Here is a 27916-nt window from a genome sequence, read left to right as displayed (position 1 = left end):
TATGACAATTGTGGACTTTTTTTTTTTTAAGGATGATATTTTTGGAGTATAATTTCGTGGAAATGGGTATCTTGATAACTTACAATTACACTACAGGAATTATGTTGCAATTTTGAAGTGCACTTTGAAAGGTGAAAGCACTTCAACCCTAAAAAGTACATGTATGACTCTGGAGAATCTACTGTGGTCCAATGATTTCCTTTTCAACATCCCATTTATCTACAAGGTCGAATGAAGCTGCTTGGTCGTATTCCATTTGTATAAAACATTGCCAAACACATCATAGAATGCTATATTCAGTTCACTTTCAATAACATGCACAGACATGAATCCTTGTCCATCGTAATAGAATTTCATCTCTTCTTCTTTCCACCACTTCACATCACCTCCCCATGCCTTTGACCCTCCACCGCTAGTCAAAAATTGAATTGAACTGAAATCAAAATGAAACTCATGAATCTTCAGTGCTATATATAAGTATATAACTGCTTGATTTCATAGTTACCAATTGAAACAAACCTGTTAAGAGTGCTTATATGTTGTAGACAGTGATCGTGTCCGTTTATGAAAAGATCAATGTTGTTTGCCTCAAGAATTGGTAGAAGTTGGTTTACAAGCTCTTCTGTATCACCATGATGACCAGCACTTCTAATTGTATGGTGACCCACCACAATCTTCCACTTTGCATGTGATTGTTTTAAAGCTAAATCCACATCCTATATTGAAGATATGCATGTATATATAAATGATCAATTTATAACCATGGTTTTTATATATTGGTATTCTAATATGAATGATGAGTGGTTTGAACCTTGAGGAGGTTGGAAATGTATTGTTTTCTTGGCCATATGCCTCTCCAATCATAAACATGATCCAAAGGTTCTGTGTAGTATTTTTCCACAAACGGAGTAGTATCTACAAAGAAAAATTCTACAAATTCTGATACAGAAAACAAGATATTAATTAGTAATTACATGTCATGTGTGAACTTCTTATCTATAGATAATATGAGGAAAAGTATAAAAATTGTTTGCACCTGCATTAACAACATAGGATCTCGAGCAAAACCACCTATTGTCAAGATCTGTGAGAACGGGACTCAACTGTGCCTCAACATCACCTCTATAGTCATGGTTTCCTAGAACTGCAGAACCATATATATAGTAAAGAACTACCATTAGCTATGAAAAATGAAATTCGACACAGAAAATATTAAAAATATAGGACACTAAAATCACAATATATAAGATAATATTTGATCTTCATTTATCAATCTATTGTTATAAAAAAATTTAAAAAATTAAATCAAACTTATTGTCTTAATAGAATGATTTTATGAATTTTCCGACATGTATCGTACATATACCACACACACATGTGTAGACACAAACGCGCGTATGAGTCGTACATATTACCACACATGTGTAGACACCGACATGAGTAGAATCTCGTATTACTAGAATGGGTTATGAGTTAGCACATGAATATTGCTTATATAATAGTACTAATTTATATATTTATGAGTTAGCACATGAATATTGCTTATATAATAGTACTAATTTATATATTTTAGGCTCCTCGTAAGAGAAATTCAAACAAATGAAGGATATGTTAAAATGGTGGAATATGGAGGTTTTCGGGTGGATTGACTTAAAGATTGACAAAGCTGTTGAGAATTTAATGACTTGATCAATTGGTGATGAATGATGATGATTTTGGCAGATCCACCATTGCATACTGACATGTAAAGGCACCCAACATTGTCTAGCAACAACAAAAATGACAAAGAAAGCATGCTCAAACAAAAATCTAGACAAAAGTGGATCAAAGATAGAGACTCAAACTTGTAAGAAGAAGGAAGAATAATATTGTTTTTATCAACACACCAAACAACAAACTTGAAGAAGTGAAACAAATAAAAAATGAAGTGAAATATCACTTTGAAAAAGTATTTCAAGAAAGCAACTTTAATCATCCTAATCTGAACGGGATTGATTTCAAAAGTATTAGTTTAATTGGCAATGCTAATCTTGAATAACTTTTCATTAAAGAGGGATTAATGAAACAATGTGGAAATATAATGGAACAAAATCTCGAGAACACATGGATTCAATTTTTCCTTCATTAAAACTTGAAGGAGGACTATGAAGAGAGATATCATTAATTTTGTAAATTAATTTCACGATAATGTTATTTGTTTGCTAAGTAATAAAAGTTTTTAAGATTTTAAGTAGAGAACGGTTTTATATTTGTTTTGATGTGTGAAAATAAATGACATAAAATAAATAATAAAACTTAAAATGAAGTTTTCAGAATTGATAGTAAAAAAGTTTGTTAGGAATAGATTTCGTCATTACGTATTTCTCATGCGTAATCATAGGTCAATAATATACTCCTCTACTAAGTAATTAATATTACCACTTATTGCTCTCATCCGTATCTCCTGTTGGTCTCAATTCTATGAGATCAGTGTATTACATAATAGTCGATATCTTGGTCTATTAACCCAGCAAAGCATTACGTTCCAACAGTTATAAAATAAGAAGACTTCACATTGATCTATTATAGTGGAAAACAATGTGGAAATATAATGGAACAAAATCCCCAGAACATATGGATTCAATTTTTTCAGTCCTTTTTACCTGTTTTTAGTTAATACATGCTAAGAAAGTCTAAATGGGTGTGCTATAGCTTTTTATAGATCAATTGGGAGGTTTATATTGTTTGCTTGTAAAGTAAGTTAATAAGTGTTTACATATAAAATATAAGTCTGGAACTTATCAACTCTCCTTAACTTATCTTTTTGTTTGTCCTCAAATAAAATTAATCAAATGGTTCATAAGTCTTTTAAATGCATGTTTCTCTGAAAGGGTTGACTAACTCGGGTCAAGAATTTTGAAATTGTTTTTATGGCATGACATTCTTTTAAATGTAAGTTCATAATCAACATCATGACTATCCATACAACATAATATAAAGATGAATCATTTGCTTGAACAAAGCTAGATTTTAAAACATGTCTAGATCAACGATTAATCATTTATTAGGATCATGATCTCACTGAGTATCACTAAATAATTAGTATTTCCCTAAAAAATTAGACATTGCATGAGCTATAGAAACACTTAGCATTTCATCTTAACAGTATCACCAGATACATCATCATCCATGGATCACTAATGTCTTTCTTTTGGTTGTAATATGGTTGAGATTTACAAACAATATTGATTTTTCTTTGCATTCAAAAGCCTAAATATAAGAAGCATAAGGTATTTATTTTCAAAAGTTCACTTTTTTCAATCATTTTCTTTTGGATGCCTGACTTTTGATTTTGGAAATGTTTTATGTCAAAGCAATTTCTTTTTCTTTTACTACACTAGGACTACTTGAATTTTATTTTTCAAATCCTATTCTTTTTTTTTCTCCCCAACTTTTGATTTCGACATACCTTTGCTTTTACGTGCTCTCATATCCTTAAGGTAAGGTAGTGAACATTGTTTTTCTTTTAAATCGCTAAGGGTTGTATCTTTTGAAAAGAACAAAATTTTCCATTTTAAGGCTTAAAGGGGTTTGCCAAAGGAGTATCACTCTTACAAGGTAGTATTTTTAGGTCAAGTAGTTTTTCAATAAAAAATAAGCAATGCCTTGATCATATCCATGACTTTCAAACATATCAAGTAATATTCAGACTGATGCAAAGTCTACATAGTTAGCATGCATGTTTGCTCTCATTATTTAAGTAAAACATAAGGTTGCGCACATCTCACATGGGTAGGCTTATGATTCCTTACTTATATAAACATGTTTTCTCTATACAATTATCAATGTTAGATAATACCAATTACCTTATAACATATATCACGATCTTTGATTTTGACATTTACTTCACCTTTATAAATGTCCACAAACATCCTAGAAGTTTTTATGGATGGTCTTCCTAAGATGAAAGACATCTTTGGGTTTGCTTTGATGTTGAGTATCACAAAGCCAATAGGAAATGGGAACTTATCAATATGTATCAGTACATCTTTGAATGTTCCCATGTGTCATGCATGTTTTATTTGCCATTTGTAATGTTGGTGATGATGGCTCTATTTGCATATACACAATCCTTTCTACTAGTGATAATGATGCTATATTCACACTTGCACCTAAATCAATGAGTGCATTTCCAAACTTCATATTACATATGGAAACATGTAATAAAACTACACTAGGGCCAACTTTTTTATTGAGTGGGTCTTTCTAATTATCTTTGTCGGCTTCATCCTACAATTCTTCCTCCTTTGATCCTTCTGCTCATTTTTCTAGTCCTTCTGGTCCTTATGCTCCTTCTTCTTTGGTTTTGACAAAAATTCTTTCATCCACAAGAACACCACTACAATGATCCTTTGTATTGTTCTTCGTATTTCCACGGAATGCGTTGTTTGGGAGATCTGATAATGTCTTGGCTAATTGGTCCGCCTATATTTCAAGATTTTTAGTGGATGCTTATGTATTTTTATGACTGGTAATAGACACCGCATGAATTGATTGAGTGTATCTTCCAACTTTGTTGTTTTGTCTTGTTGTGGAGGTGCTTGTGGGTAATGTTGAAAAGGTTGTCTATTGGATGGACCAACCTCGAATCTCCATCCTTGATTAAAATTGTTACTTTGTGTTAAGTTGTTGTTCATATGTTGCCCAAGTCTTTCTTCTTCCGCATATTTTACTTCTTCATCAAAGGAGGAGAAATTTGGTTGGATGGTCTCTGTTGTAGAGTTCACAAAATGCAATCTCCCTTTGTTAAGGTATTTCATGCATCTTTTCATTTGTTGTGGTGGCATTGACAGTTGTTTACTCGGTTCATCCACCATTTGAGTTAATAAATTATTTTGAACAAGAATTACATTATTGGTGTTTAGTTCTATGACACTGTTCTTCCAATAAGAAGGGTTTCAATTTTCTTGTCGTTGATGATCATTGAGGGTCATTCGCTTAATAATTGTTAATGCATCTTCCTCACTTTTGCAAATGAGAGAACCCCTAGCAGTAACATCTATCAACAACTTTGGTTGTTGTTGGAGTCCATTTCTAAAGATGTGTATTTATGAGAGTTCGTCAAAATTGTGGTTTGGGCATCGTCTTAGCATGGACTTGTATCTTTCCCATGCATCAAAAAGAGTGTATCTTACTCCTTCAGAAAACACTGCGATAGTTGTCTTAGCTTCCATGAATTTGTTATGAAGAAAAAGTATGCTTAAGAATTTTTCCTCCAACAAATTACAAATTTTCACCGCCAACGTTGATTGATCTAGATACCACTTCTTTTCCTTGCCAATCAGAGAGTGGAAATAATCATAGGAATATCGCTTCTTCCTCATTTTCTGTAGCTCCTAACTTACCAATAATTATCCATTATTTTCTAAGGTGCGTGTACGGGTCTTCATGATCTAAACTTGCATAAGGATTAACATACAAAATTTATACTCGGCCCTTTTTCATTTCACTTTTTCCGACATTCCTTTGCACTCTAGTTAAGTGAGCTAGACGTTTGGGGCTATTAGGACATTCATTTCTATTGTTGTTATTATTGTTGTCGACTTCAGTCATAGTTCTTTGAAAGAGACAAAAGACTCTTCTAGATCTAGCATATTGGCTCGTTGTTTCTTTTTCCTATTATTACTCAGATTTCTGCATGCGATTCTTTTAGTTTTTGTATCCCATAACAATTGTTCTGTAGAAACCTTACTTTGCATAAACTAGTAAAAGCATAACTAACTCTAGATGTTAATGGGTTAGTGACTCTAAACAAAATATACATGTATAAACAAATATACACAGATATAAACAAATATACACAAATATAAATAACACTTAAAATGATAAAAACTATGCGATGTCTTTAAAAATAGTACTAGTCATCGACAACTGCGCCATTTTATTCACTGGGCAACAAAAGTAAGTTTTATAATTATTGTATCCACAGAGACCAGTGGTTTCAAAGACCGTTCAACAATTTTTAAGATTCTAAGTATAGAAGGAATTTATATTTTTTTTGATGCGTGAAAGTCAATGACATAAAATAAATGACAGAAAGTAAAATGGAGATTTTGGTGTTAATAGTAAGAAAGCTTGCAAGGGGTAGATTTTGTCTTACGTATTTAACATGCATAACTATAGGCCACTAATATGCTTCTATACTCAGCTATTAATTTTAACACATGTTAGTCCCATTCGTATCTTCTGATGTTCTCAACGCCGAGACATTAGTGCATTACCTAATAGTCGATACCTTAGTCTATTAACTAAGGCAAAACATTGTGTTCCAACAGTTATAAAGCAGCAAGAATTCATAGCCATCCTATTAACGTACATGCAGATATTGAACCTAACCATATATCTAGGAATATAGTATCCAATAGATGATTATCTTGGATCTAGTAATGACAACATCTTTCGAATGTCAAGTCACACCATGAAAACAAGTTTTAGCTAACAAATATAAATAGGTATTTAGATTAAAAAGTCATCAATATTAAAACTTGAGTAGATTTACATAAACCGCCCTGACATATTCAATACAAGAATATAATAACTACATCTAACCCCCAACAAAGACATTTTTAGATATGATTACTAATCACACATGCTGCAATAATCTCGTGAAGTTAAGGTTGTAAGTTTATCTGCCTTCTCACTTGAGAAGTGCTTCCTCCTTAAAGTTTCATCTCTTATTCTCTTGTTGTATACCAAGGTGAACATAAGCCAATTTTGTACTACCTTAATCAACCTAAACTCATGTTGAACTTAACTAGAATCCTCTATTTATAAGTTAGGATTTCAGCCCCTCACTAGACACACTGCCTTTACGCCTAGTCAGTATGTTTTCTTCCCAAATAAGCAATGTTAGTTGTCTAATAGGTGGACCTAGTCGCCTTGCCTCGCTAAACTCATTGTCTCTGGACTTAGCATACAAACCCTTGCTTTACCATGAAGTACTTGAACCTTGAAGTGCCATATGGCCTCCCGATGTCCATTTTTCCTCCAATAGCACTCATCTGATACTTGTCATTATTCAAGAAAATACTTTTCTTTTTTTAGAATCAGCTAATTGTTTAAAATTCAAAGGAATTTATCATTAAGCTTTGCATTTAGCGTTTGGCCATCGTAAATTTGTTGGTAACCCTAAAATTTGGTGTTCCCGATAAACACATACTTTATGATAAATACCTGAGGATTTCATACTGAAATAATGGCTTCTAAAATAAGAAATTTACTTTCTAAAGGTAATGCTAGTTCATGTTCCGGTATAGTACAATAGAAAGAAGTACTTATACTAAACAATTACTCAAACTAGAATATTCCTGAAACTCAAGTTGAAACCATGTACCAGATAGATACTTTTGATTTCAAAATAGCTTTCTCTATAAAAACTCATGAAGAAATTATATTTTTTCAAAAATTTTAAGGCATTATTTTTTATCTAAAGTTCCTATCAAAATATATATTTAAAAAGGCTATAGGTATGTTTATTTTGGATCTATTCAAGTAGATGTAAAACCTCTAGTTCATATAGGTGTTGATGCACCGGTATATCTTGTTTTAAGAGATAACATTACTCTGACAAAATTCTTTGGATATATCAAAGGTGAAAATAATTCTTTACCTGATTTTCTAACTAGAGTATTTTTACAATCTTCTACTGAAAATGAGTAGACAAATAAGGCCAAGGATGCAAACACTCGACCATTATTCAAAGAATGCACCCACTTCAAAACCTACCACCTTACCAGTTTCAAACCAATTCTTTACGCTATAAGAATTCTCAGCCTTAACTACAAATTTCTAGCCTTATTCTTAGGTTATTCAAAGTTCAAGCATCCCAAAAACACCTTCTAAAGGTGAATCCTCAAACCCTACTACTCCAAAAATCATCCAAAAACTTACTTCACAAAACCAAATGACCAACACATTAATATGACAAAATTCTCAACTATTTAGGGTTTCAAAATTTTAAAAGACATCGTAAATGTTACTTCACGGAGGGATGTCAATGGTGTTCTAACGACATTAGGAAAATTAAAACTTTTTATGAACGCATTCTTGTTGATTCAAAGTTTATTGAACTTGTTCACACTATGGATCAAAATGATGATTCAAGATTTCTTTTTCAAAATGTATTATCAAAAATGTTCAAAAATTTGACGATTGGACTTTTGCTTCCGCAGAAAAACATTTTTCAAAACCTTTTAACCCCGGAGATTATACTTATGTGGATTATAAAATTGTTTGGTTTAAAATTGTTTGGTTTAAAACATTCTAACTTCTGCAAATATGTTTTCCCATATGAATCATAAGGCTCCTGAAGAATCATTTTAGAAAATAAATCCAATTCTTTTATGAATTCAAGGTTCCTTGAATTCTCTGTTGGAGTTTTACTTTCAAACAACACTTTCTAAAACCACGACCACTATCTAATTTTAGAGAGTTCAAAATCAAGTGGTGAAAATATTATTCAATAAATTATTGCAATCCATAAGTAGTCCGAAATTTTCTCATTATTGGAGAAAAAACTACCTTGGAAAAATCATCTCCTCAAATTTAAAAATCATTATCATAAAAGAAGAAATATCCCATGGAGACTTCTTTATCTCAAACGGAACTTGAGATGTTCAAAATGCTCGAGACAAATCCAGAATTGACCAAAAGTTACTTGTAATTCCTCAAACATAAAAGAGAATCAAACAATGAAGATGTTACTTCAGAAGAAATGTCCTCTGATCCTTTCGTAGGAAATTATGATCAAATTCCTTTAGATTTATGACTACCTTTGGTAGTTCGGAAGAAAATAAAAAAATAAAAAATAAAAGAAAGAAAAATAAAAAACAATATTCATAAAAGGAAAAAAAATGAAAAAAGAAAAATAAAAGAAAAAAGATTTAGTTAAAAAATAAAATAAAAAGAAAGAAAAATAGAACTAAAAAAAAATCTATTCATTCCAAATAGTTTCCCCGCGAAACAAGCAAACAAATGGTTTGTATCCTTATCTTCAAAGCAAATAGATGTATGCTAGGATTTAAGCCTAGGTTAACAAATGTGCATATATGTTAGCTAACATAGGCCTAACTTTAAACATTTTTTTCTTGGGGGATGAGGTTCATTCTAATGCTATTGTGGCCTTCAATAGAGACTTGCATGGTATACCTAATTTTAGGTTTATTTATCCTTGAGGTTTTGGCCTAGTCTCCTCGTTTTGTCATTATCCTTCTTTCTTTTATACAAGGGCCTTGACCCTCTTTTACAAACAAAAAAATAATCAAACACTTGCCCACTAAATAACTAATTCTCAAAGTCAAAGATTTCTTACAACTTTATCAAAATATGTCCCTCAATCAAAGATTTTTTCAAAGATATCTTCCACTCAAGACGGATTTCAAATTTTATTGTATTTCCTTCATTTGAAAATTATGCTTTGTCTATAAGTAGTCATTTCATTTCTCTCCACCAGACATAAGATTTTAGAGAGATAAAAATATCACACACAAATTATCATCTTTAAACTAATCTAAGATCTTCATTCCCAAGCGATCTTAAATTTTCATAAGTTTGTAACTAAAATTTCATAGTAAACGAGAGAGCGATCTCTCGAGAGATCTCTCTCTCTATCTCGAGTCTCTCTCTCGATCTCTCTCTCTCTCTCTCTTCTCTCTCTCTCTCTCTCTCTCTCCTCTCTCTCTCTCTCTCTCTCTCTCTCTCTCTCTCTCTCTCTCTCTCTCTCTCTCTAGAGCGAGTCTCTCTTCTCTCTCGAGAGAGAGCTCTCTCTCGAGATCTCTCTCTCCGAGAGAGCTTAGCGAGATCTCTCTCTCTCTCTCTCTCTCTCTCTCTCGAGAGAGAGGAGAGTCTCCTCTCTCTCTCTCTCTAGCTCTCGAGCTCTTCTCTCTCTCTCTCTCTCTCTCTCTCTCTCTCTATCTCTCTCTCTCTCTCTCTCTCTCTCTCTCTCTCTCTCTCTCTCTCTCTCTCTCTCTCTCTCTCTCTCTCTCTCTCTCTCTCTCTCTCTCTCTCTCTCTCTCTCTCTCTCTCTCTCTCTCTCTCTCTCTCTCTCTCTCTCTCTCTCTCTCTCTCTCTCTCTCTCTCTCTCTCTCTTCTCTCTCTCTTCTCTCTTCTCTCTCTCTCTCTCTCTCTCTCTCTCTCTCTCTCTCTCTCTCTCTCTCTCTCTCTCTCTCTCTCTCTCATATTTTAAGACATAAGTGTCGATATTGGCGCGTATCGTGTATCAATTATGAATTAGCACAAGAGTGATTGCTTATATCATATAATATACTAATTTTCATATATGGGAGGCTCCTCGTAGCCTAATGAATACTCTCTCTCTAACAATTTTAAAAGGAAAAATCAATATTTCATACTTAAGAAAATTTAATTTTGTATGTCTTTTAAAATGTATTTTACAAAAAGATAAAAAAAATCAATTTTAATTGATTGTTATTTATGAAAAATAATCAGATAAAAAATTTAATGCAATTTATATTTAATTTTAGTTTAATGTATTTTTAAAATAAAATAAAGTTGACGTTTTCTTACTTATAATTTATAAGAATTAAAATGTGTTTTTTTTTTATAAATCATCAAGTGAGAGAAATGATTAATGAATATAAAGTCTTACCATTGTACCATTTCTTCTGCAAGCTAGGAGCTGTGTAGATTTTGGTGAATGAATGCTCAAAATATGTATCATCTATGCCATTCAAACCATTGTCATAAAAGTTGTCCCCGGTAGAAATTACAAAATCGATGTCCAGTTTTTCTCCAATAATCCCCATCTAGTAAGTAGTAAACAAAATATATTTAGTTTCCATATTGAATTATTACAACCATGACAAGATAAAAGACATAATGGAAATTGAACATTATGAGCTTGGAATTCTTCATCAATGATATACATGAACACAACAAACATGTCTTTGAAGTGTTAGCTCAAAAATAAGGATGTCACAAATATCCAACTTCAAACATAAGGATGTCACAAATAGTGTTGTAGATAAGTTAGCTTTTATGATGCCACACATCACGTCAAAGGAACATAAAACATAAAGGTTTTATAAATGGTAGAAACATCAGAGATTGTATTTGCTTGACGTATGAGTCCATTAATATTTTGGATAAGAAATGTTTGGTGGTAATGTTGCTTTTAAGATTTATATCTAAAAAGCCTTTGACACCATCAATTGGAAAAAAATTCTGAAAGTCCTCAACTACTTTGGCTTTAGTATAAAATTCTGTCATTGGATTCACATCATTTTTCAATCAACTTTTCTTTCAATTTCCATCAATGGTAAGCAAAGGGGATTTGTCAATCATTAAAAGAGGAGTGAGACATGGTGAACCTCTCTCCACTCTCCTTTTTTCTTTGTAGAAGAAGTATTTCCATCAATGGTAAGCAAATGGGATTTTTTTTCAATCGTCAAAGAAGAGTGAGACATGGTGAATCTCTCTCCACTCTCTTTTTTTTCTTATAGAAGAAGTTTTGACTAGAAGTCTATGTGTTGGTTGCTAACTCAAATATTAAGCTTATGAATGGAACTAGAAATATTGATGTCCCTTCCTATACCTTATATTCTTATGAGATTATGATATTCCGAAAAGGAGACATAAAATCAATCAAATCAATTGACAAATTCTTGGATAGATATGAAGCTTGCTGTTAAGTCTATAATTTATGCAGGTGCATGAGCAGTGCTAAACATCTTCAATGTGTTTTTATTTTATTTTCAGGGTTAGCCCAATCAATCTGGTGGCTTCACTTTAATTTGGAAAATGAACCTAATTTTTTTAAAATACAATTATTATAATAAAAAATGACACATCAAAAATATAATTATATGTTAATAAAAAATAAATTTAATTATAATTATTTTGACTTTTGATCAATATCGTTTTTTAATATATTGGGTTTTTTTTGTATTTTTTTTTTCCGGGTTTTTTTATATTATATTTAATAATATTTATAAAAAAAATTGGGCCTCTAAAATTTGGAACCTTGCGCAGTAGAGCTTGTTGCTCTTGTATATGGTTGACCCTGCTCTTTGCTAGGTTTCATTATTGGATATATGTCTTTTATCTACCTTGGAGACCTTATCTTCATAGGAAAGTTAAAATCTAGATGCCTTCAGCTTATTGTGGAAATATCCAATAGTTTGCTTAGAAAGCTACCCCTTTTATCTATAAGTGAAAATATCTAACTTGTCAAATCCATTATTCATAGCATGTTCATCTACTGCATTAATTTATGAATTGGATGATGAATTTTATCTGGAGTAAAGACATTGAGAAAATATAGATTATGATTGTGGCTAGGTGGAAAATATAGCAAACCCCTTACTGATGAGGGGAGTGGGCTTGGCCTGAGATCTCTGGCTACCTTGAACGAAATAAGCTTAAACTTTGTTGGGACATGCTTAAATCCAAAGAAAGTAGGGCCATATTACTCAAAAATAGAGAATTGAGACATGACAAATCTATAAGACATCATATTCATTCTTCGATATGGAGTTCAACTAAAAGTTCCTACCCTTAAATCATTGGTAACATGACTTGGATTCTAGGCAATGGTAAGCAAATCATCTTTTGGAAGGACTCTTGGTGTGGTCATCTCTTGCTCAAACTTTCAACATTACATTTCTTGACCAATCCTCTCTAACCAAAAAGTAAGTGACTTCCTTATAAACAAGTTATGGCAGATACTCGATACTACTGTTGTGATATAATCCAAGTCCAAACTCAAGTTAGTTACTTGGGTTAGAATATAGTTACTATTATATATACATGTACATAGAGTAATTCATATATAGCAATAACAGTTTTTCAAATAACAACTTTCATTTTCTATCTTTATTTTCTCTCTTTCCTTCTCCAACCAAATTGCGTCATCACTAACAGATTGGTATTAGAGCCTTTGGTTCGAGTGAAGGAACAAACTCACTTGTATCAAAAGTATTCTCACATGGTTGTGGGTAGAGTGCCCATTGGAAGAGTGTCAAGTATATGTAATAAAAAACTTTCGCTTGAAGGGGAGCATTGTGGATAAATCCACACTGGAGGGAGAGTGTTGAGAATAATAAGTGTGAGTAGTGTGGGGAAGTCCTCATTAGTTGGAAATATGTAGACTTGAGCATTTATAAGTGGGAGAACACACACATCTATCACCTTAAGATTTTGGATGAGTATGTGGTGTGTCTCTCACAAATGTGGGTTGTTCTTAAATAAAAACTCCAAAGTAAAAAATATTATGTCATGTTGACCCCCCGAATTGATTCCAACAAATACAAGTTGGCATTTCCTACCCTGAACAACGTCATTCATGCTTGTCATATTCCAACTGAAGATTTGGAAGACCCTAGATGTTGGAACCACTTGGAACCAAATTGCTTGACCTTTAAGGATGCATACAACTTCTTCATCAAACATGGCCAATCACTCAGCTAGAGAAAGCATGTTTGGAATGCTCACATTCCTCCATCAAAATCAATACTCCTTTTGTTGATTTATACATAACAAGCTACCCACTAATGAAAATATGATTGTTAGAGGATGTCATGTTCCTTCTGATTATAACCTATATTTCAAGTAAAGTGAAACATCCCAACATCTTCTATTTGATTATGATATTGATTATCACTTACAGACCTAACTATCTAACATACTCAGAACCATCAGTCAAATTGCATCCCTCTCAAACTGTTAGGAGATCGTAAAAAATCTTGATCAATAAAATATAGAAAATTAGGGTGGTTTGGGTGTTGCAATTATCCACACCATCAGTGCTATATGGTATTCTAGGAATTAATTAAAGTTCAATCCCTCTATCCCACCCAATTAATAAATTATTATTGAATGAATATTATTTATTGTTTTTTTGTTCGTTAGTCATTTTTTCTCTATACAATTTGAAAGAATTGCTTTTTATTGTTAATCTTGTTGTTTTACACTTTATTTATTTTCTATTAGTGGTCAAATTTTTTTAATGAATTTTTTTTTAAAAAAATTAACATTTATTTATTTCTATTCTTTTCTTTTAAGGTTTCCATGATTTTAAGCACCAAGTTAAAGAGGTGAAAACTATTCATATATGTTTAAATTTTGAAGTATAAAAGTTGTTTTTATTTTTTTAATGAATTAATTTGAGTCAAATATATATTTTTAAAGAATAAAATGAATCTTTACCCAAATTATGAAATAAAAAAATGAAAAACAATAAAAATAATTATTAAAATTATTCTTTTAATAATATTTAATTAGTTATATTATATGTTTTCGAACATATTTAACTATATAACATATAAATGATAGTTTTTATTTTTATTTATTTTTGTGCTTGAGACTTTGTTATGCCTATGGTTGATTGGTTGTTGTCTCGTTTAACGATATGGTAAAGGTTGGTCTTATAGTATGTGAGGCTCCCGGTCAATGTGGTATCAAAGCCTTAATAAGAAGAGGGGGTGCATATGGTATGAATATAATAAAGAGAATGAATAAGAGAGAAATCATCTTTATCATGGAAACACCATAACCAAACACTCGACCCATTATTATCGCCTCTTCCCTATCGCTTTCTAAGCTATGTAAAAAGATTGATTCTCACAAAATAGAGAATCTTATTGAGTATTCTTATGTTCTAGAAGATGCTCAAATTATTGAAACAATACATGTAACGCCCCAGACTTCTTTCGGGATTACCGGCTGACCCCAAAACCAACATGGGTCTTTTCAACATGCTTTGTCCTCATTCGCACTCTTTCTGGGAAACTTCCTGGAAGGTCACCCATCCAAATACTACTCCAAGTCAAACAACTTAACTATGGAGTTCTTATTTGTTAGGTTACCTAAAAGAAGATGCATCTTGTTGGTATGGGTAATACCAATTAATCCTTATAGGTCTTCCTTCAACCATACAGTCTCATACCTGCACAACGCCAGGATCCTTCTCATTCTGATGTAAATTCTATTTTTCCCTAGAATCTGCTAGAAGTGTCTCATTGTCACGTCTCGTGCACCGGCAACCACTCTCAGGTGTTAAATATAACCACTTTCTTCCCTCTTCGGCCTCGGGTGTTACATGCCCACTAGCTTTCGCTTGGTTCATTCCCGAACCACATCGTACTGGGAGAGGTCTGCTTTGATACCATTTGTAACGCCTCAGACTACTTTTAGGATTACCGGCTGACCACAGAAACCAACACGGATCTTTTCAGCATGCTTTGTCCTCACTCACAAGCTTTCCGAGAAAGTTTCCAGAAGGTCACATATCCAAATACTACTCTAAGTCAAGCACACTTAAATATGGAGTTCTTATTGTTAGGCTACCGAAAATATGATGCATCTTGTTGGTATAGGTAGTACCAATTAATCCTTATAAGCCTTACTTCAATCATACAATCTGATACCTGCACAGCCTCGGGACCCTTGTCATTTCGATGTGAATTCAATTTTTCCCTAGAAGCTGCTAGGAGTGTCTCATTGCCATGTCTCATGCACCGAAAACCATTATCGGGTGTTAAATATAACCACTTTATGCCCTCTCGGCCTCGGGTGTTACATGCCCACCAGCTTTCGCTTGGTTCGTCCCCGAACCATGTCGTACTGGGATATGTTTGTTTTATTACCATTTGTAACGCCCCATACTGCTTTCAGGATTACCGACTGATCCCACAAACCAACACGGGTCTTTTCAGCATATTTTGTCCTTACTCACACGCTTTATGAGAAATTTCCCAGAAGGTCACCCATCTAAATACTACTCAAAGTCAAGCACTCTTAACTATGAAGTTCTTATTTGTTAGGCTATCAAAAAATATGCATCTTATTGATATAGGTAGTACCAATTAATCCTTATAAGTCTTTCTTCAACCATGTCGTCTCATACCTGAACAACCTCATGATCCCTCTCATTCCGGTGTGAATTTAATTTTTCCCTAAAAGATGCTAGGAGTGTCTCATTGTCATGCTTCATTCACCGACAACCACTCTCGGGTTTTAAATGTAACCATTCTCCTCCCTTTCGGTCTCGGGTGTTATATATGTACCACCCGAGGCCGAAGAGGACGGAAAGTGGTTACATGTAACACCCGAGGGTGAGGGAGTGGTTGTCGATGCATGAGGCATGATAATGAGACACTTCTAGCAGCTTCTAGGGAAAAACTAAATTCACATCAAAATGAGAGGGATCCCGAGGCTATGCAGGTATGAGACTGCATGGTTGAAGGAAGGATTATAAGGATTAATTGGTACTACCTATACAAATAAGATGCATCTTTTTTACGATATCTTAACAAATAAGAACTTCATAGTTAAGTGTGTTTGACTTAGAGTAGTATTTGGATGGGTGACCTTCTTGGTAGTTTACTAGAAAGCGTGTAAGTGAGGAAAAAACATGTTGAAAAGCATGTGTTTGTTTTAGGGTCAGTCGGTAATCTTCAAAGCATTCTGAGGTGTTATAAATGGTTTCAGAGCAGACCTTTCCCAGTACAATGGTGGGCATGTAACACCTGAGGCCGAAGAGGGCGGAGATCGGGTACATGTAATACCCGAGGGAGAGGGAGTGGTTTTCGGTGCATGAGGCATGACAATGAGACACTTCTAGCAGCTTCTAGGGAAAAACCAAATTCATATTGGAATGAGAGGGATCTTGAGGATATGCATGTATGGGACTACATGGATAAAGCAAGGCTTATAAGGATTAATTGGTACTACCTGTATAAACAAGATTCATCTTCTTTTTGGTAGCCTAACAAAAGAACTTCATAGTTAAGCGTGCTTAACTTGGAGTAGTATTTGAGTGGGTGACCTTCTGGGAAGTTTCTTAGAAAGCGTGTGAATGAGGATAAAACATGTTGAAAATACTTATGTTGGTTTGTGGTGTCAGTCAGTAATCCTGAAAGCCGTTTGAGGCGTTACAATACCTCCCTTTTTAAGTCCTTATAATATCTTCAAAAGACAAAAACAATTACCAGATCCATCTGACACCTAATCACTACAAACCGCCCTCATATGAAGTAGAATGTCCAGTCATCTCGGCTAGACCAATGTATTCTAAGAGCTAAGAGTAATATGTAGGTTTAGATATTCCTCAGATTCTCGTAAATCGTTGGAAATTTGAAGGATACACAACTTTACATTTTGGAGTTGTCAGCCTTATCATATTTCTATATTGAAGAAGAAATCAACATGTCTTATGCAAAATATATCTTATATATTCAAGTCATCTCCACTACGAAGATGCAATAATAGGGACAATTCTAACCACACTTCATGCATGAAGTGTTATCCTTACTATTTTTCCAAATTATCATGTAAACATCAATGATAGTACCCTATCTACGAGATTGAAAGTACATGTCCAAATCACTGGATTTGATCAAGTTCTGGAAGCTATGTTTGCTACTCTTCATCACCAAATAATTTATCGCCTACAAAATCATTCGATAGATTTTCCTCTCTCTGGATGTTCTTCCAATTTGCGATTTGTTGTTATTAACAGAGAAGAAGATATACCCTTTATTATTCAGATACTAAGAAAGATCATAAGGGAAGAATCAACTCAGCTAATTCTCCTTGAATGAATACTCATACAATCTCCAAAGGTTACCTTGAGAAGAACCATTGATAGAACTGCAAGATGATTTTCAAAAAGCCAGATTAAGGATCAAGTTTAGTTTCTCTTATTTTCCAAACCATGATGATCCAACCAATATTTAAAGAATATTAGTGTTTGGTTCATGTTATCACTACAAAAGGAAAACCCATATATACTGCCATAATAGATGGCCATTTAATTTGGGACGTTAATCCCCAAAAATGCGACCCAGGATGTGATTGTTGGATGCATGATGATGATATTTACAAAGAAATTTTCCTATCCAAAAGAAAGAATAGAGGGACGTGCAATTCATCTCCTCCTCTATATCTATGAGGATGCTCTTAAAATCCTCAAGAAAGAAAATTTGTTTCCACCTGACGACCCTACTCTTGTTACATGGTCACCTTCATAATATTGTAAATCAATGGATCATCAAAAGAATATTGAGTTAATACCTTATTTTATGTACTCAGTTATGACATCAGATTATAGCCAACAATTTCCTGCTCTAGAAAGGAAATGGACTCAATCACAAGCAGAACATCCAAACCCTTCACTCATCCTAATGAAGTCCAGCCTGATGGAAAACTTAAACCTTAAACTCAAGCTAAGGAAGTTCTAAATTGGAAATCGGAAGACATGGTTGCTCAAAATTATATCCTTCATAATCTTGACAAAAAGGTGGATAAGATTGCTGAGAAAATAGATAAAATAAATGATTATCTCAATGATTTGTCTCATAAAATATAAAAGCGTTACAGAATCCTAAAAGCTCAAGTCTCTCAGTTGTATCGGGACTTAAGCCAAATGTTAGAAGAAAGAACTTTTGGCAAGACTTTTAACCAAAAGGAAATAGAAATAAAAAATCTACAAGGTCAAGTAAAAAATATGGATGATTTCTTGAGGACTTCTCATGAAAGAAAACATGAACCTGTTGAAAACCCTTTCTTTAACTCTCCTACTTTCCCTACATATTTCACACGATTAGAAAAGATTTCTCCTTTATACCCTACCTATGTCTCATCTCCACCAAAATATTTCAAATACATACTCACTTCTTATAGTCCAAAAATATGACATAACAAATGTTACCTCAATCGCCAGGACAAACAAGAAAGTTGTTTGTTTGAGCGCCTCATCCTCAGACTCCTAGGATGTTCCTGAAACACCTCCTCCAAAATTCCAAAAGGAAGAATAAATTCCTTATAAAGGTTTTCAAACCATGGAAATTATAGGAAAATATGGATTCCCCTGAGAAAATCACTCTCATGTTGAATCCTCAGCACAAAAGGGTGAAGATTCCTCCTCGAATGATAACAACGATTCTTATCAAGATGCATTCGCTGATAAAACACAAATCCTTTTCATAGGAGTCATAATCTGAATAGAATTATATTTCTAGGCTCCTCATAGAAAATATAAAAGAGGAAGAATATTTTTATGAAGAACCACCTGAAGACACTCTAGTCATTGAAAGGGAAAAAGTAAATCGTGGTCATTGGTTCACGCTTCATGATATCCACCTAGTTGCTGGAGAAAATACTTCTCTAATTTGGGGATTGGATTTACACTCAAATGATGAAAACAAATGCATATGGTTATAATGTCATTGTAGAATTTTGTTGTAGAATGAAAAGCACTATGAAAGAATGGTATCATAATCTTGGAGCATTCAAACAAGAGGAGCTACACCGACTAGAAAATATTTCTAATGTCCTTGGAATCATTCACCATGAATTTATTGGTGACATGGAGACATTTGATAAGATAACATACAATAATTCTTTGAGATGAAGTGTTGTTCCCTAAAAAAAAGACCTCAACAAACATTATCATAGAATAACACTGAGGTATTATGTCCTCAAAGGTTTTAATGACCCAAGTCTGAAAAATAAATATGTCTCCTCTCTACCTCGAAAACTTCATGTTGAAATTCAAAGACTGTTAGAAACATTTCAAAAAGATATTAAAGCCATGAGTCTCGGCTAGATTCATCAAGTGACTTTATAAGCACTTGAAAAGCAATGCATACTGCATCCGCATTTCTCAGGGATTGTAGACCAAAAGTCAAAGATCACCCAGGCATGCAAGAAGCCTTACCTGAAGATCAAGTGTAAAGATGAAAAGTGTAGATGTGCAACAAAAAAGAAACATCATCATTAAAAATACACCAAATCTTAGAGGATCTTCGAGTGAAAGAAAAAGAAAGCTATGGAGTTTTTAAAAAGAAAACCTTTCAGAGGAAAGGGGAAAACCCAGAGATGCGTTGTTTGTGATGGGCACTTTTCTAAGGAATGTACTAATAATACCAACAAAGCCGCAAAGTTGATAAACTCTCTTCAACCTCTAGAACGAGACCTAGAATATTTGTATTCTGAACAAAACTCTACTGATGAAGAAACAATTTTTTCCCTTAAAAACTCTTTGTTTGATGAAGCATCATTTTCAGAATAAGGAGTTGACAAATATTTCCTTACTTACTCCTTTAAATAAATAGGGAGTTCTCTTCATACTCCCCATCTCCCCTGTGTTGAAATTCATGTCCTCGCATCAAATTTTTCCCATCCCAAGAAAGTGATAGTTTATATGGATACAGGTGCTCAAATAACAATGATGATTCCGAACATCCTCCCGACAAAGACATGGGATGACACACGTTGTATACTTTGTAGCAACAGATAGAAAATTTTTCATGACAACTTTAATGATAAAGGAAAAGATAGGAATAAAATTCTTCCCAAACTGTATAGTCTGTACAAAGGTCATTGGCAGTAATCTTCCAAATAAAGATATTGTTTTAGGAATGGATGTCTATTCGGCAGCAAATAGGCTTTAAATTCGCCCCATAGGAATCAAATTCAAAATAGCATTCAAACCCTATTTTGGAATATTGAAAATATATTCCCCTTCTAATGTCCTTGCTGGATATGAAGAAATCAGGTTCAATTTACTCAAACTCTGTGCAGACAACCATGAAAAATTTCTCAATCCAAAACCCCTATCTAAAGATGAAGACTTTTTTTATCTAACTTCCTTTTAAGCTCAATGAAGATGTTAATCCAACCAAGGCCACTCATCTAGGAATGAGTCCATCAGATTATACATTGGTCGGGGAAGAATGCAACCATATTCTAATACAAGGTATGATAGAACTCACTAAATCTGAGTGGGCTTACCAAGCTTTCTATGTGGAGAAGAGATCTGAAAATATGAGAGGGGAAAAAACGGCTAGTAATTGATTACAAACCTCTAAATTATTTTCTTAAAGATGATAAATTTCCCATTCCAAAAGCCTTTTCCTTAAATGTTTCCATCAAATATTCTCAAATTTATTCCAATTTCGATCTAAAGTCAGGGTTTTGGAAATTGGGTGTCGATACTGAAGACCGTTACAAAACGGAATTCTGTATTCCTAACGCCTAGTACCAATAGACAATATTTCCATTTGGGGTTAAGGTAGATCCATATCTCTTCTGAAAGGCCATGCCTATAACTTTTGAGCTCATTCTTAATAGTATCCTCATCTATATTGCTGATGTGTTATTATTCTCAAAAGAAGAAAAGGCTCATAAACACTTATTAGGAAAATTCCTTCAAATAGCCCAAAAGCGTGGAATGACACTCTCTAAAAAGAAAGCCAATTGGGCCAAACAGAAATTGATTTTAATGTGTTTCTCCCAAAGGAAATACCCACCTTAACCCCATATTTCTCAAGAATTGTTAAATTTTCTTGATGAAAATCTCATCGTTTAGAAAATTAAGCAATTTCTTGGTATAATTAATTATATTAGAGATTACATATCAAAGCTTGCAAGATATACGAGTCTTCTATACCAATTACTCAAGAAAAAAACACCATTATGGGGAACAAAGCAAACCGAAGTAGTAAAGGCTTTGAAAAAGATCACACAAACTCCACCTGCCCTGAAAATCTCGGGGAATGGTAAGAGAGTTTTACAAACTGATGCCAGTGGTCATTATTGGGGAGCCATCTTAATAGAAAAAATTGATGGGGATACATTATTATTATGGTCATGCTAGTGGTCAATTCAAAGAAGCTGAAAAACATTATCACACTACTTATAAGGAAGCTCTTGTAGTTAAGCTAGGTATCCAAAAATTTAACTTCCACCTGAGAGGCTATCAGTTTAAAATTCATATGGATAATTCCTCTTTTCCTAAGATCCTTGATTTTAAATTGTGACCACCGATCCAGTGATAGCCTTTCTGGTGGAAGTCAAATTTTTGGATACGCAACTTAACTTCAAGAGCTTCCTTATAAGTGGTGTGATAATGTTTTTCAGCTTCTTTGGACTGATCACTAACATGACTACAATAATACTTTATCCCATTAGTTTCTTCTATTAAGACGGGTCCCCAATAATGATCATTAGCATCAATTTGTAAATTCTCTTATCATTCCCCGGGATTTTCAGGTCAGGTGGAGTTTGTGCGATCCTTTTTAAAGCCTTTCCTGCTTTGGTTTGCTTTGTTCCCCATGGTGGTGGTTTTTTCTTGAGTAATTGGGACAGAGGACTCGCATATCTTTCTATCTTTGGTAGGAAATCTATGGTATAATTAATTATACCAAGAAATTGTTGAATTTTCTTAACGGTGAGATTTTCATCAGGAAACAATTCTTGAGCAATATGGGGTTGAGGTTGGTATTTCCCTTGGGAGAAATGCATTCCTAGAAAATCAATTCCTATTTGGCCCAATTGGATTTTATTTTTAGAGAACGTCATTCCATGTTTTTGGGATAAATGAAGGAATTTTCCCAAGAACTGTTTATGAGCCTTTTTCTGTTTTTGAGAATAATAGCACATCATCAATATAAATGAGGATACTATTGAGAATGGCCTCAAAATTATATTCATAGCCTTTTGGAATAGCGGTCAAGCTACCTTAAGCCCAAATGGTAATATTGTCCATTAGTACTGGGCGTTAGGAATGCATAATGCCATTTTATAATTGTCTTGAGTATCGACACCCAATTAGCAAAACCCTGACTTTAGGTCGACCTTGGAATAGATTTGGGCATCTTTGATGAAAACATTTAAGGAAGAGGCTTTCGGAATTGTAAATTTATCATCTTTAAGAAAATGATTTATAGGTTTGTAAAAAATTACTAGCCTCATTTTTCCTCTCATGTTTTCAAATCTCTTCTCCACATAGAAAAGCTTGGCAAACCCACTCAGATTTAGTGGGATCTATTAGAACTTGTACGAGAAGCTGATTGCATTCTTCCCTAGCCAATATATTATCTAATGGACGCATTCTTGAATGAGTGGGCTTGGTTGGATTAACCTCTTCATTGAGCTTCGAAGGAAGTTGGACAAAAAAGTCTTCATTTTCCCATAAAGGTTTTGGATGGAGAAATTTTTCATGGTTGTTTGCATAGAGTTTCAGTAAATTGGACTTTATTTCTTCATATCTAACAGGGACTTTAGAAATGGAATATATTTTTAGTATTCTAGAGTAGGGTTTGAATTCTCTTTTGAATTTGATTCCTGTGGGGAGAATTTAAAGTCTATTTGTTGCTGAGTAGACAACCATTCCTACAACAATATCTTTATTTGAAAGATTACTTCCAAATGACCTTTGTCCAAACTATGTAGTACGAGAATAATTTGATTATTATCTTTTTCTCTGTCATTAAATCAGTCCTGAAAACTTTGCCATCTGTTGCTACAAAGTATGCAACATATGTCACCCATGATTCTGTCAGGAGGATGTTTGGATTCATCATTGTTATCTGGGCACCTGTATCCATATAAACTATCACTTTCTTGGGATGGGAAAACTTTGATGCAAGGACATGAATTTCAACACAGGGGAGAGGAGTATTAGGAAGAGAACTCCTTATTTCTTTGAAGGAGTAAATAGGTAAATATTTGTAATCTCCTGATTCCAAAAATGATGCTTCGTCAAATGAAGAGTTTTGAAGGGAAAAATTATTTCTTCATCAGCAGAGCTTTGTTCGGAATACAAAGATTTCAGGTCCCCTTTTAGATGTTGAAAAGAGTTGATCAACTTTGCGACTTTATTGGTATTATTAGGAAATTCCTTAGAAAAGTACCCCTTTTTTCCCACATACAAAGCATCTCTGATTTTTCTCTTTTCCTTTGAAAGGTTTTCTTTTTTTAAAACTTCATAGCTTTCTTTTTGTTTCCCTTGAAGATCCTATGAGGTTTGGTGTATTTTTTCTAATGATGTTAATTTTTTGTTGCATAACTATACTTTTCATCTTTACACTTGATATGTAGGTAAGGCTTCTTGCATGCCTTGGTGAACTTTGACTTTTGTTCTACCACCTCTGATAAATGATGATGTGGTCTGCATAGATTTTCAAGTGCTTCTAAAGCTACTTGATGAATATGGATGAGACTCATGGCTTTAATATCTTCTTGAGTTGTTGCTAACATTCTACGAATTTCAACCTGAAGTTCTTAGGGTAGAGAGGTGACATATGTATTTTTGAGACTAGGGTCATCAAAACTATTGAGGATATAATACCTCTATGACATTCTATGGTAATGTTTGTCAAGGTCTTTTTTTAGAGAATAACACTTCATCTCACATAATCATTGTATACTTTTTCTATCAAATATCTCCATGTCATCAATAAATTCATGGTGAAGGACTCCAAGGAAACTAGCAATATTTTGTATTCGGTGTAGCTCATCTTGTTTAAATGCTCAAAGATTATGATACCATTCTTTCATAGTTCCTATCATTTTACAGCAAGATTCTGCAATGACTTTATAACTATCTACACTTGTTTTGATCATCTGAGTGTAAATCCAAGCCCTAAATTAGAGGAATATTTTCCCCCAGCAGCGTGAACCAAGGACCACTATTTACTTTTGTCCTTTCAGTGGATGGAGTTTCTTTAGGTGGTTCTTCATAAAAACATTCTTCCTCTTTTATATTTGCCATGAAGAGCCTGGAAATATAATTCTCTTTAAATTTTAACTCCGATGAAAATGATCTCGCTGTTTAATCATCAGATGCATCTTGATAAGAATCGTTGTTTTCATCCAAGGAGGAATCTTCACCATGTTATGCTGATGGTTCAGTAGGAGAATGATCTTCTAAGGGGAATTCATACTTTTGTGTGATTACCATGTCTTGGAAACCTTTATCATAAATCTTGTCTTCCTTTTGTAGTTTTGGAGGAGGTGTTTCAGGAACATCCTGAGAGTATGAGGACCAGGCTCTCAAAAAGACAACTTTCCCTTTTTCCTGGCGGTTGAGGTAGCATTTGTTCTACCAGATTTTGGTCTGCAAGCGGTGGCTATGTATTTAACATAATATGATGGACAATAGACATATGTAGGTTATAAAAGAGAAGGCTTTTATATTCGTGTGAAATATGTAGGGAAAGTAGGAGAGTTAAAGAAAGAGTTTTCAACAGGCTTGAGTTTTGTTTCATGAGAAGCCCTCAAGAAATCACCCATGTCTTTTACTTGGCCTTGTAGATTTCTTATTTCTATTTCCTTTTGGTGAAAAGTATTTCCAAAAGTTATTTTTTCTAACATTTGTCTTAAGTCATGATCCAACTGAGAGACTTGAGCTTTTAGGATTTTGTAATGCTTTTTCATTTTCTGAGACAAAGCCTTTAGATAATCATTTGTTTGCCTATTTTCTCAGCAATCTTATCAACCTTTTTGTCAAGATTATGGAGGATATCATTTTAAGCAACCATGTCTTTCGATTGCCAATTTAGAACTTCCTCAGGTTGAGTTAAAGGTTTAAGTTTTCCACCAGGCTAGACTTCATTAGGATGAATGAAGGGTTTGGATGTTCTGCTTTTGATTGGGTCCATTTTCCGTTCTAAAGCAGGAAACTATTGGCTATAATCTAATGTTGTAGCTGAGTACATAAAATAAGGGATTGACTCAATATTCTTTGGAGGATCCAATGGTTTACATTAGTCTTAAGGTGACCACGTAACAAGAGTAGGGTCACCAGGTGGCAACAAATATTCTTTCTTGGGGATTTTTTGGAGTTTCTTCATAGATAGGGAGAGGTTTCATTTTCTCATGGGTTCTTACCCATGGGCCATTATCAGGATCAGATCTTCTATAGGGAGGAGGAGATGGCTTGCACGTCCCTTTGTTTTTTCCTTTGGGGAGGATAATTTCTTTGTTATTATCATCATCGTGCATCCAACAGTCACATCTTGGGCCGCATTTTTTGGGATCAACGCCCCCAATGAAATGGCCATCTATCTTGTCAGGATAAATGAGTTTTTCTTTTGTAGTGATAACATGAACCAAACACGTGTATTTTTTAAATATTGGTTGGATCTCATGGTTATGAAAATAAGAGAAACTAAACTTGACCCTTAATCTGACTTTTTGAAAATTGTCTTGACAGTTCTTTCAATGGATCTTCTCAAGGTAGCCTCTTGAGATTATATGGTTCTTCTGTCAAGATGGATGTTTTCATAATTTATCATCCATTCAAGGGGAATAGTTGGGTTAATTCTTCTCTTGGAATCCTTCTTGGTATCTGAACAATAGAGATTATATCTTCTTCTCTTTTAGTAATGACCAACAACGAATTGGAAGAACATCCCAAGATAGGAAAATATATCGAATGATTTTTTTGATAATAAATTATTTGGTGATAAAAAGTAGAAGATATAGCTTCTAGAACTTGATCAGATCCAATGATTTGATCTTGTACTTTCAATCTCGTAGATAAGATACTATCGTTGAGACTTACGTTATAAATCGTAAATACTGTATTTTCATAATAGAGATAGTTTGAATCTAGAAGAGTTATCTCCTAGAAGACATGTTGATTTAAGCAAATAATAAAAATACAATAATTTAAATATAAGTAAAAAGTGAAAAGTATATATATATATATATTACGTCTCAACACCCATGCCTTCTCAATTCACTAAAAAATTCACTCATGATGATCACCTAGAATAGATGTTTTGGTATATGTTTTTGGTTCTTTATTAGTATTATAAATTTGTGGATAAATGTGTCTTCTTTTAATAAATAAAAATCGGAAGAAGTATTAGTTATTAATTTCAATATTAACCAGCTATAAAATGATTAAGAACATGTATATTATCAATTAATTAAGCTCGCCAAATTAATCCTCCAAACAATACCTGAACTGCAACTTGAGATTGGTTGTAAGCTCCTCTTCTTCCCCAATCTCCAATTACCAAGAAGCTTAGAGACCCATCTGATTTAGGTGCATGCTCAAACAATTGAAGCTCTGCTGAAGAATAAACCAAACATTGGGTTATGATAACTAGGAATACAGCTAGAAGGAGCATGATGAGTTCAATCAGAAAAAAATATATATTTGCAGAAAGAAAGATTTTGAAGGATTTAATTTGAGAGAACACTTTATTAGTGACCTTTAATATATATGATTTTAAGAGGAAATAATTAAGAGTTGCAATAAGGCTAATCATTCATTATCCACGTGCATGGGGTCCATGATATATGTTTTTTTTCAATAAAGTAAATAAACCACTAAATCCTTCTTTCCAATCCACACACTTTTGACACATTATACAAATTAAAGATTATGTAGAGAATTGCCACAATTCTTACATAAGTATTTTATAATAATACTCTTATCTTTATTTATCTCTTTGTCCCTAATTTTTTTTATATTATATTTACATTTTCATTTGCAAATATTTTCACAAATTCATCAAAATTGTCAATTAATTAGTATATGGAATAATTTTTTATACTAGACATAAAAAGTAAATAAAAAATGATTAGCAAGAAAATATGACTTATATAATAAAACTAATTATAATATACGAATTATATTTTTTTTATTATAAATGAACTTTTTTATCAGCAAATGTTGCCACAAATTCATCAAAATTATCAATTAGTATATGAGATAATTTTGTAATTTACACTAGACATAAAAAATAAATCAAAAAAATAATTAGTAAGACAATATGACTTAATATATTTTTTAATCTTTTTTAGCATAAAATAAAAAATAATTATAAGATACAAATTATAATATATTTTATATTTAAATTATTCACAATGTTTTTTTAAATAAATCATTAAAGAAGTTGTTGAAACATACTATCAATAAATGTCGGTCACTAAATAAGAAAAGTTATAATATACTAAGCATTATTTTTACACTTAATGTTTTTACAACACAGATTAGGAGTTAAGCAAAAATCAAATACAATAGCATCATCAGAAACAAGCAATGAAACATAGAAACTTACAAACCCTTCAACCCAAACAAAAGAAGGGGTTATTATACCAAACGGTAAACGTGCAATCG

The 27916-nt window shown here is 33.2% G+C and overlaps 1 protein-coding gene across 1 annotated transcript; it reads right to left on the bottom strand.

Moving 5' to 3' along the window:
• LOC127106921 (purple acid phosphatase 8) lies at nucleotides 1-27008 on the bottom strand. Its single transcript, XM_051044210.1, has 6 exons — nucleotides 26751-27008; nucleotides 10646-10802; nucleotides 1037-1144; nucleotides 812-939; nucleotides 520-716; nucleotides 1-433 (listed from the first exon to the last, which is right to left on the bottom strand). Exons 1-6 carry the CDS (start codon nucleotides 26919-26921, stop codon nucleotides 220-222), a joined length of 975 nt encoding a protein of 324 aa, XP_050900167.1. The 5' UTR covers nucleotides 26922-27008; the 3' UTR covers nucleotides 1-219.
• Between the last annotated feature and the right edge of the window lie 908 nt (nucleotides 27009-27916).

This window comes from Lathyrus oleraceus, chromosome 7 (assembly GCF_024323335.1).
Source record: "Lathyrus oleraceus cultivar Zhongwan6 chromosome 7, CAAS_Psat_ZW6_1.0, whole genome shotgun sequence".
NCBI classification, from domain to species: domain Eukaryota; kingdom Viridiplantae; phylum Streptophyta; class Magnoliopsida; order Fabales; family Fabaceae; genus Lathyrus; species Lathyrus oleraceus.
This window is presented reverse-complemented; position numbering and strand designations above follow the sequence as displayed.

Bases quoted from the DNA above. Each gene is read 5' to 3' on its own strand.
- LOC127106921 (XM_051044210.1), bottom strand. From the start codon at position 26,921: ATGCTCCTTCTAGCTGTATTCCTAGTTATCATAACCCAATGTTTGGTT. The intron at 10,803-26,750 runs GTATTGTTTGGA...ACTACTTACTAG, and splicing joins AATCTCAAGTTGCAGTTCAG to ATGGGGATTATTGGAGAAAA. The intron at 717-811 runs GTTCAAACCACT...TCTTCAATATAG, and splicing joins ACATTTCCAACCTCCTCAAG to GATGTGGATTTAGCTTTAAA.